The 11,629-nt window shown below is 38.4% G+C and overlaps 1 protein-coding gene across 1 annotated transcript in view; it reads right to left on the bottom strand.

Moving 5' to 3' along the window:
- The window catches only part of mcf2l2 (MCF.2 cell line derived transforming sequence-like 2), a gene marked incomplete in the record, with an annotated part of 113,411 nt that overhangs the window by 47,537 nt on the left and 54,245 nt on the right, over positions 1–11,629 (bottom strand). Inside the window, 4 exon segments of the mRNA XM_014008047.1 lie at positions 188–280; positions 5,431–5,500; positions 7,223–7,338; positions 9,013–9,079. Coding sequence (XP_013863501.1) covers positions 188–280; positions 5,431–5,500; positions 7,223–7,338; positions 9,013–9,079 — 346 coding nt within the window.

Raw genomic sequence — 11,629 nt, forward strand, 5'->3', positions numbered from 1 at the left:
TGGGTTGGGGGTTGGTTTAGGACCAAGGTGTGAATTAAATTTAGGTTAGGTTAACCTGTGAGGTTAGTTTTAGTGAAAATGGTCCAGGTTAGGCTATAAAATGACCAGAAAATGAAAGGAAGTCAATCCATGGTCTCTACGTGGATATAAAAACAAATGTGTGTGTGTGTGTGTGTGTGTGTGTTACCTGAAAGAAAGGGCTGTCTCCACACTGTCTCCACACCACCTCAGAGCGAGGTTTATTCTGACAGTATTTCTCGTACACCTGAAGTTCTTCTTTCTGACAACATAAAAACACCAGACCAGAGGCACAGAACTCACTTATTTGTTTTTATTCACATGACAGCAGCTGAAACTGCAACTTTAAAAGTGTAATTAAGTGTACATTTTTACACATAAAAGAAGTCTTGGCAAAATTTAAAGTTTTCATTCCTACTTTCACTCAGTTCTTTTTTTCTTTTTTTTTCTTTACAAATCAGCACTTTTCCTGACACTTTATGCAAGACAGTGATTTCTAATGGTCGATCAGTTAAAAGCTTCAAATCTTTCAGACAGCTGATATTTGTGACGATGATTCGTTTATTAATTGATTCACTTGATGACTCTTTTGTGTTACGATCTGCGTCTCTTTCTGTGTATTCTGCGTTTTGAGTGTTTTATCTTGATTTTCTTCTCTGTTCTCTGTTCAGTTTCTCCCGTCTGTTCTCTGTTCTAGCCCCGCCCACGCTCACCTGTTCCTCATCTCTCCTCCAGGTGTTGTTTTCCATTTGATCCCTGTTATGGAAATATTTATTTAACAAAGACAGAAATACGTGGTCCAAGAATGAAGGTACTCCGTGGGATGATCAGCTGAGTTTTATTTGCAACAACAGGAAACACAGAGAACAACATCAGACTGTCCCTCTGCTCCTGCCTCTGTTGAGGCCTGATACTGTTTAACAAACACCATTATGTCATCTTAGCAAGATTTCATTCTAAGGAAATACTAGGTCAGGGGAAAACACAAAGATAAACACAAGTGATATCTAAGAATGACTGTTGGTAGCCAGTGGTGGAGAGTAACGAAGTACATTTACTTTATTACTGGAATTAAGTACATTTTTTGAGTATCTTTACTTTACTTGAGTAGTTATTTATTTGGGAACGTTTTACTTTTACTCCACTACATTTCAAAGACAAATATTGTACTTTTTACTCCACTACATTTCAAAGACAAATATTGTACTTTTTACTCCACTACATTTCTAGGAAGCTTGTCGTTACTCGTTCCTTTTAGATCAGCATAGCTTTATAATCCGCTGTAAAAAAAAGAAAAGAAAAGAAATCCGCTGTTCTGGTTTTTCTTTTCATGAAATGCAATTGGCCACAAGCTATGTTCATCACAAAGGTAAACAATCACATGCGTAGCTTATAGCCTACGTCACACTCGTTAACTCTCGGTAGCGGAGCGCGCGCTCCCATCACTTTACTTTCATTTCAAGCAGAACCAGACAAAAGAAGAAGAAGATGCAATGGAGACCACTGAGGAAATGCAAGGAGAGAAACCAGCACACCCATGGCCATATCTCAGTTCAATGTTCGAGGTTTTAGGACTTAAAAATAATACGTATCAGTCTCAGTTCAATGTTCGAGGTTTTAGGACTTAAAAATAATACGTATCAGTTCAAATGTCTTCTCTGTTTACCACGGGTAAAGTACCTTTCAGCATTCCATAACTCACCATCTAACCTGAGAAAGCACATTGAGGTAAGTCAGCAAACTTTTTTCTCACTAGTTTAAATGCTTTAAATGAAGCTGACTTTGGTTAGGGTGGTTGTGGTTTAATGCTGTGAGAGATGATTGAAAACTAGCCGACCATTGTGTGCTAACTGCTAGCTTAGAGCCCCGTGTGGGTGCCCCTTGGGGCTCTGTGCTCGGGATCCCTCTCAGGCCCTTGGGCTCTGGTCTTCCCTATGTCTGCCTCGTGTCTTGGGGGTTGGGTCTCCGGTCCTCCACAGTCACTATTAAATATTCCATTGGAGAMATCTTGTATATACACACATGTTCACAACTGCTCACAAACAGGTGTTCTGATCCGGGGGTTCTGACTGGTCACTGAGTGTGTATATATGTCTGTGTGTATATACTGACAATATTTATGAATGTAGGCATGTATGTATGTATATCTCTATATATGTATGGGCATGTGTATATATTTCTATATGCCCTCCATGTATTTATCCATTTATTTTTCAGGTGAGTGGACAGATGTTGGGTGTGTGGTCCTGTGTTTTGTTGGTGTATATTTAATGTACTTCTAATCGCTATTTCAATCTTTCTAATTACTTCTCTCTCTGTTTTTCTCTCTGTCTCTATTTTCTCTTCACTTAAAAAAGTCACTGATGATGAAGAAATAAATAAATTAAATAAACTAACATTTAGTTTCGTTTTCTACTGAAGTGACAAAAAAAGAAAAGAAAAAAAGAAAATGTAATTTGTACTTTTACTTTGTACTTAAGTACTTTAAAATGCATGTACTTCTGAATACTTAAGTATTTTCAAAAATAAGTACTTCAGTACTTTTACTTGAGTAGATTTTTGACTGAGTAACTTTTACTTGTAGTGGAGTAGATTTGACCATGAGTATCAATACTTTTACTCAAGTACTAGAGTTGAGTACTTTGTCCACCACTGTTGTTAGCAAATCTTGTTCCGACTTTAATCATTCGATCTGCTGATAAACAGCATGTCATGAAAACCTAGATCATTAAAGTATGTCATGAATTACTGGCTTAAACTTAAAAGTATTAGTTCCATTACAGTCCCCATTAGTTGATCCTTATATTCTGTCTCTATATCCTCAGTTTCTTGTTGGTGCTTTCTGTGGTGTGTGTGTCTGCTATGATCACCTTTGTATTTACTTCCTAGTAAGGACTTTACATTTTTATAAATAAAGTTTGTTAAAGTACTTCAGCATTCAGAGTCTCTCAGTCTGCACTTCAACCCAACATTATCAAATATGATCCAGTCTCAGTCTCTGAGGTACAGAGCCATCAGTTTTCAGGATACCAGAAAATCTACTAGTCCTGATAACTTAAAAACCACGTTTTATAAAGTAAAGACAAACAGCTGATTTTATTACACCACCTCTGACAGATCGTTTTAACCTCTCTGGACATGAACAAGTTCCCTTTAGTTTGCCTGTTCTCCTAAAGACTTTCATATATAAAAACGTGCAAACAAATCAGAGCTGATCTACTGACTGTGTGCATCGAGGATTGTGGCTGTAAAATCAGCAAAATAAAATACACTATCCTTTGAGTGTGTTTGTCTTCACGAAAATGCAAAATATATGATGATTATCAGAATGTAGGGCTGGGAAATAAATCAATATATCGTGATCAATATCAATAGAAAATCTCTCTGATAGAATGTTGACAATTTCCTTGAACTCCAATCACCGCCGTGCCTCAGAACTGCAGCAAAATAAACCAGAACAATGTGGAATGAAAGGAGAAAATGATGCAACGTCTCAAGAGGAAATTGTGGATAAAAGGAAACGTGATGTCACCAGTTTGACCATATTAATCAGCCGTTTTACTCCTGGTCCTTATTTCAAAAACCGTACGTAAAACAAAAAACAAATCAATGATTATTGATATTGACTAATATGAAACACTTATATTGTGAGGATATGCAAATGTAATCATTTAGCACCCACAATATAATATTATCAAACCTGAACTGCTTGCGATTGCTGTTTTTGTGACAATAGACACAATAGAGTAAATGTTCTGTGCGTGAGTCAATATATCTGGACTGTCAGAAATAAAAATAGTAGAGGCATATCAGATATTCAGCAATACCCTTTTTAACTGCTGGAGCACCAAGGGGCTGTCACACACTGAAGCCATGCCATATCTTGTATAGTAAAACTTGCAACACTGCATTTTCTTGCATCTGGATCATTTGCCTCCTCCACCACCATGACCTCCATATCCATGGCTTGAATCTTGTTTTTTTCTTTTTCGGCCACTTGAATCTCCCAAACCCTCCATGGGGCCAGCCAGTAGCACACAGGGTTGTCTGCAGCACTTTTGCACCTGTTATCATCTGCACTCTCGATCTTAGAGAATCACCTGCAACACAGCCGCTATTAACACATGTAATTTTTTAGTTTGCACGCACAAGTTAGGGCTCATTTCGAACCTTAGTAAAAAAAAGCTGATTGTAAAGATATTATTCTTCAGCATTGCACCACACTAGATTTTGAGTTCTGAAAATGAACTGTACGTCGTCTGGATGTTCCTTTCACCAAACCTACAGGCATGGCTTATCATCAAACCTCGTCCAACCTCAAGCACGACAAAATGATCAGATTTTGGACGGTAGCCTGGTTCTCCAACACCTGACGCAGACCTCGTGTCACCTGAGACTCTCCTCTTGCTCCTATAATGATATTGTTTCTTGCTCTGAAAGGTTGTATTCAGATCTAAGGTCCTGTAGCCATGAGGTTATATCATTGTTTAATGTCTCCCTCTCCCATATGCTTCTCCAGTATTAGTCTCAGCTCTGGGTGGATCTACTCTCATGGTATTCCACTGGTTCTGAAGGTGTGGTGGAGAATACCCTGTTTATTCTCCTGGCATCTGTTTCTTACTGTCTCTCTTCAGGTGAGTACCCAGAGCTTTGATCCATTGTTTGGCAGTCCCTCGAGCCTCAGGAATGGTTAAGTCACTGTATTTTTGAGGTGGGGTCTTTTTTTCATTGCATGTTTCTGTTTCCCTGACAGCCATGTTGCCTTAATCTTAGCTTCCAGTCTCATCGTTCATGGGGGACAAAGTTTCTCTCTTGCATGTTGGAACACTGGGTCTGAAGTTGTTTCTGAGTCAATCAGAATGTTGGAAATCAATGTTTCTATAGTTCCCACGTCCTTACCATATAGAAGAACTCCAATGATGTTAAGTTCACTGCCTTTGTCCATGAATTTTTTGTTTCAGTAGCCCATTTATCAAAAACATGTCTTGGTTCCCCAACACCTGACACAGACATTGTTAATCCAGGCAACATCCAAGCTGGCTCTAGCTGTCTATAAGATTTGCAGCTTTTAGCTAATCGACCATTAGAAATCACTGTGTTGCATCATCTCCACAGCTCTCACTAATGAGGTTGCTCAGTAGTTGGCTGCATTATGGTTTCCAACAATGAACCCCTGATATTCCTGTAACAAACTTGTGTGACATGGCCAATGCGTTTCATTCCTAGATATCTGAGGAGTTTAGTTTTAGTAACATTTCTGGTGCATAAATTTAGGTCTGCAAACGGCAGCATCATTTACACTTCAGTTTGTTTTTCACAGTAGTGATGGTGGGTGGAAGATATTGTTTGTGCTTCAAAATGTCGCTATCTGTATCTTTAACTGTAGGGATTACAGTTTTTATTTTTACTGACCCTTCTCAGAAAACAGGTTCCAACCAGCTCTGGTTTCTCTGCACAGTTCTCCAGCTCCATAAGAAACGTCCTGCAAGAAAAAAAAATTCAACAAAGAAAATATTGTGGTGTTTTTGTGTTCTTTGCATGAGTAGATTCAACAAAAACAGCACTCCTGCTGTCCAGTTGGTGAAAACATTTAGATCTTTGTGTGTAAAAATGCCTCCAAACTAAAGTCATTTACACCACGAAAAGCCAATAATTATACTCAGTCATGTGGAAGTTTCACTAAACAAACAACTTTAAAATTTTCTTTATAACACAAACAAATGATCTGATTAGGAATAACTGCAGATTTTTTACATTTTGTCACTGACCTAACTTCTCCAGTCATACACCAGGAAACTTTCTCTATGTTGTACTTAGTGAGTCTTCAACAGCTAAAATATTACTTTGCATCTGTGTGAGTTTTTATCAGAAAGGACATCAGGAGATTACTGAGAACCTGTAATCTTTCCATCTGAATGTTTGCCCTCATCTTCACTTTTGCCTCCATTTTTGATAGAAATTGGCAGATTTACTGCAAAATTAGCCATGAAAAAACAAGTTAAAAAGTACTAGATCAGTATTTCCCAAAGTTGGGGTCGGGACCCAAAGTGGGGTCCTGAAACATCAAGGTGGGGTCCTGAAAAGATTTTCTGAATTAATGACATTTTTGCCTTAGTTGTTACAAAGGAGTGAGGTTAGTATATTTAAAATGGATAAATGTAGTATAAAAATATTGTTACTATGCCCGTGTTTAGTTGACCTGATACAAATGTTTATCATCCAAMAATAGTTGTGGGCACAGGTCTCTACTGTTATTTTGTGGGTCAAATGCTGAAAAGTTTGGGAACCACTGCACTTTGGTTCCCAACGTTGGGCTTGGGACCCAATTATGGGTCATGAAGCACCTTGGATAATCTCCAGAAATCAACTTAAAGGGTAATAAAATAATTGCTGATGTAATATTTTCCCTATAACTATTACAAAAACACTAAATAAGTATAAATAAGTATTTATATTTGTGTACAAGCTGTTTAGATTGTCAAAAAGCCTGTGTTTTTAGGGTTATTAACAAAGTTTGTGTACTCAGACCAGTAATATTTGGGGTCAGAAGTTTTTGCCATGGATATTTTGTGGGTCAGAAGACAAAAAGTTTGGGAACCAGTGGTCTAGATTATATTCTGAACCTTCTCAAATTAAGTGAAATAATCTGTCAGTGCTGGAAGACAGTTACACTTAGTAAGACTTCTTGAAATAAGAAAAAAAATCATCAAACACTTTCTGCTATTCTTACGGTACTTTATCCATCTCAAAACAAGAACAAAAATACTTTTTGTCTGGACATCAGATTTAATTAAATGAATTGCAGCGTAACACTGGGGAAAACCACTCTCTGATGGAGAACTTTGTATTGTAACTAAATTATTATAAATTATATTGTAAGTTATTTAGCTCTGTGTGCACAGCTTCACATCATATATTTACCAGAACTGATCAAATATTGACTGAATTTTCATTCAAATATGTTTAAAAAACTTGTTTTAATTGAGGTAATAGTTTGTTACAATGGTTACTTTCTGACAGTGTGATTGCTCTCTAATCTGCTGTAAAAACATAGAAGTTGCATAATACTTTAGTATGTATAACTCTAGAAGTTATAAAAGGTTTGTCACAAGGATCTGACAGATGAGGGGAGAGTTCAAAAATTATATAGAAGCTTATATTTACCAACAGTTTATACCAACAAAGTAAATAAATGTCCACTTACTTATTGTGAAAGTCATATATCTCTGGCAGATTGCCAAACAGCACGTCCTTTTTGTTCTCCAGTGATGAGGGGATGAGGTGGCTCAGCTCCAAGTTACTCAGCTCAGTAAAGTAGCCCTGAGGAATCAGTTAAAATGGGAAAGAATGTTTAAAAATCAAAATGAGAAACATAGAGGTCTAGTATTCTTTGAAAAAAAAAGGGCACAACATGTTTTATGCCACATTTTTAAGATCATCTTATGAGTAAAACTGTTGGATTAGAGTCATTTAAATCAGTGACTAGGACGTGGAGGTGTGTCCAGGTTCTCCAGAACCTCAACAGGACATGGAAAATGACCCAAAACAAGGGAATGTGATGTGGCCCTCTGCCTTGTTTGGTCAAAAACTGTTATCAGTGGCAAAACATGATTTATGACATTTTATTGTAATGCCTCACTTTGGTTCAAAACACCCTGGATAAAATGTTTGCATTTCAATGGAAATACTTTATTTAGCTTTGTAGCCTAATTTGTACATGTTTTTATATTTGCATTATAAGTTGTAAAACCTATTTGTTAAGAATATTAGAGGTTTGCACAGTTTAAAAAAAACTATATTTTCTACTCAGGTTTTGTAATTTTTTGTGATTTTTGGTGTGCTGTGTTGATTATTTTTTTATTTACCGTTATTTTACCAGGCAARTCCCATTGAGATCTCAGATCTCTTTTTCAAGGGAGGACTGGGACTGAAGGCAACCTATTGTACATGTTTTGGGGGGTGGGGGAAACCGGAGTACCTGGAGAAAACCCACGATACAGTAGGTCAAAAACAAATAAATAAATAAATAAATAACTTGAAATTCACACATGGGAGGTTGTGTTGAACAAAATGTCACCATATGTGCATTTTTAGGGTGAAATATGAAGGTAAAATCAAAACCAGCTCTAAAAAAACAACCACTAAGCTTTCCTTTTCCTATCCGGAACTGAACCAGTTCCAGGTGATACACAAACAAAAGAAGTTTTGTTATCAGTTTTGCTCACTGCAAATGGTGTCTAAAACCAGTTGGGACCCTCCAGGCCTTCTAAGCCTTTAGGGTCGGGAAAAACAGCGGGGCCTTAAAAGTTGATAGCCCTGCCTTTTTCCCATTGTGCGGAGCAGCAGGCTGCCATCTAAGCAGGGGAGGTTCTAGGGGCGGGGCCACAGAGGCATTGGTCCCCTGCTGAAATTTGATTGGCCCCCTGAAGTGCCCCTGCCCTGTCACTCATCTGTCCTTTGCCCAAGAGTGATGATGCTGGATGCAGTTCCATGTCCAAACACTAGAGGCGCTAAAGGAGACCAAGAGAAATGTCCGGCATGAATCAAGCTGATAGAAGTCTTTTTCTTTTCTTAAAGTTTGAACTATCCTGCAGAAAAAAGTCTCTCAACTCACCAATGGTGACTAGATTTTCTCGTATGTTGTGTTTGAAAGTATTTTATCTATGTACATTAAAAATGCATGCAAAATCGGTAAGGAGAATTTACTGTGCAAGCTATATATACACTTTACCAAAACCAGGGATTTGTGTGCAAGGAACAAATAATTGGCCCCTCAATGAATATTGTGGCTCCTTGATGGCCCCTTACTTAAAAAAATCCTAGATCCGCCACTGCATCTAAGGCACCTAGAGGGGTTAACCCAATTTTTTTTGCCAATCAAAAGATTCAAACCTGCAACTTCCTGTTCACAGGCTCAAACGCTCAAACATCTGCACCAGCAGGAGCTGTTTATGCAAGTTAATTCAGTGACAACGCCAAGGATGATTACTGTACCTCCATGATGCTTTGCAGTTCTTCCACATAAATCCTTTCTGATTCGATGAGCTCAGCCATGATGAGCCTGTGAGGAACAGAAACACAACTCAACAAAAAGAACCCAAACACAAAACCAACAGAAGTTCTGATGGAGGCCCCAAACAAACTAAAGTGTTGGACCTTTTGAGAACAACACATGGACGCTTTAAATGAGAAAAACTGAGTTGGACAAATGTGGCTCATGAGGAAGTCTGATATTTTCACTTGTTTGTGTTTTATATCACCAACAGTGAAGATTTCCCTGAATTTCTCCAGAAAAAAAGTTGTTGATGCTCATCATGCTGGGACAAGAGTCCTAATTTATCAGTTTATCAGCCAGTTGGCAGGGCGTTGAACTTAAACTACCAGTAAACACAAACACACACACACACACCACAGGAAAGGTCAAACAACAGGGGCCTCATGTATCAATGGTGCGTACGCACAAAACCTTGTGTACGCCATTATCCACGCAAATCTCCGGATGTATCAAAACTCAACTGAACGTGGAAATGTGCGCAGCCCCACGCMAACTCCAGGGCTGGTGTACGCACGTTTCTGTGGTTCTGGTTCCATTGGCGACACTTAGAGGTGATTCTGAGAAACTGTTCATGATGTGAAAATGATTATTGTTCACAGCATGATTAACAATTATTACATCCACATGACTAACAATTATTACATCCACGACTAACAATTATTACATCCACATGATTAACAATTATTACATCCACATGATTAACAATTATTACATCCACATGATTAACAATTATTACATCCACATGGACGCAGTTAAATAAAGGATGTGCAAAGTTGTGCCAAAAATACATTTAACAGGAACAGATTCAGCCTTACTGGAGGATATAATAAATAGTGTAACACACAGAGAGGTTTTATTTATAAACAAATAGAATTTTCTGATGACGAGTGGCTCATCAGCCATTTTGAGGAATAATCATTTTTTAGTTTGGCACTGCTGCGCTCTGGGATTGCGACGCAGCGAGAAGCCGCGTGCACCACGCGTGCACGTGCAGCTGCAGCGATTGAACTGGGGTTCCACAGGAGCTTTCCAGAGGGAGCTGGCAGACCCATCAGGACCATGTCAGTCCAGTCCACCCAAAGCTGAGTCATGACCAATGGAATCGTCTCATCCATATGATTCTAAAGGCTGAGTTATGGTCGTGCTCTGGAGCGTGCGCACCCTCGCCGGCAGTGGAGGTGTTTCATATATTGTTGTAGATTTCTCCAAAATGACACGTAGAAGTACACTTTACAACTTGTGAAATTTTTTTTAAGTAGGAGAGCAAAAGCTGGGCAGACAAACAGACTGCGCACAAAAGCTGCGGAGCGCGCAGCTTTTGTGGAGACTCTCCAACATCACGTCACGTCATGAAAACTCTGCTGAGGCGCAGAGACTCGTTTCTTAATATCAGCTATGAAACAAACTAAGATCTATGTTCTACCAAACATCTAAGTTCCTCTGTGTTTACAGTAATTATGGTAATAAACTCCTGCGCAAAGTTAATATTTTCAGACTCAGAATGGATGGATGAGCCGGTTGCGCAACACAGCAGTTTGCTCGCACACACACACACACACACACACACACACACACACACACACGCACGCACGCACACACCGACACACAATCACTCGTTCTTTGCGTGATAAACATATTTTATTCCTATTCTTACTTAAAAAAATTCTCACATTATATTTAATTCGTTATTTTTATGAATCTAGAAATCATTTCTGATCCTGCAGGGATCACTCAAACATGTCCTTCACACATGCAGGAAGTAATTTGCATCTGTTTAACATATGTTAATGAAGGCGTGTCAGGGGAGGTGTCTTACCTGCGCTCAGTTCCACGTTAATTGTGATGTACAAAAGAAATGTGCGTGGATTCAGGTGTACGTACAGTTTGATACATCTGGATTTTTTTGTGCGTACGCCGTTTTCTGGATTTGACCGTACGTCACGTTTCAGTAAGAAATCCAGGCAAGTCTTTGTACGTGAGGCCCCTGGTCTCTGAAAATAGGTTGTGTAACAGTTTCTCAGCTCAGAAAGGAACCCAGAGGAATGTCCAAGAAAATTAAAGCCCTTTTTATATTTCCTCAGTTTTTGGCAGATGGATTAGAAAAAAAATGGTGCTGAGCGAGAACATTTATATTGGAACCAGTTTGGAGTAAAAAAAAGTCCCTGACAAGTTGAAGAAGGACTGTAAGTGAGACGTCTGTCTAATTTTATTACGACTACGCACACTAACACAATGTTCCTGTTTTCTGTGCTCTGCATGGATAAGCACTTCTGCTGATTTGTATCATATTACAGTACATGTGACCTAAACTCTGCAGGTTGGGAACAATTACTGAAGCAGCTCAGTCAGAAAAGACACAAAAGGAGGGAAGTACACATCATGAAACTTTTTTTAAATTGTCAAACAAGTCTCGCTAATCTTATTCACATGTATAAACTCAAATTTTCCAACATTTTTACAGACAAAAGCTCAGAGTTTTGATATTATAAGGGGCAGATATTACAAGATTTTTTTCTTCTCTCTGCTGCCTTTCATTTCATTTTATTTGTGATTTAT

This window comes from Austrofundulus limnaeus, unplaced genomic scaffold (assembly GCF_001266775.1).
Source record: "Austrofundulus limnaeus strain Quisiro unplaced genomic scaffold, Austrofundulus_limnaeus-1.0 Scaffold47, whole genome shotgun sequence".
Lineage (NCBI taxonomy): Eukaryota > Metazoa > Chordata > Actinopteri > Cyprinodontiformes > Rivulidae > Austrofundulus > Austrofundulus limnaeus.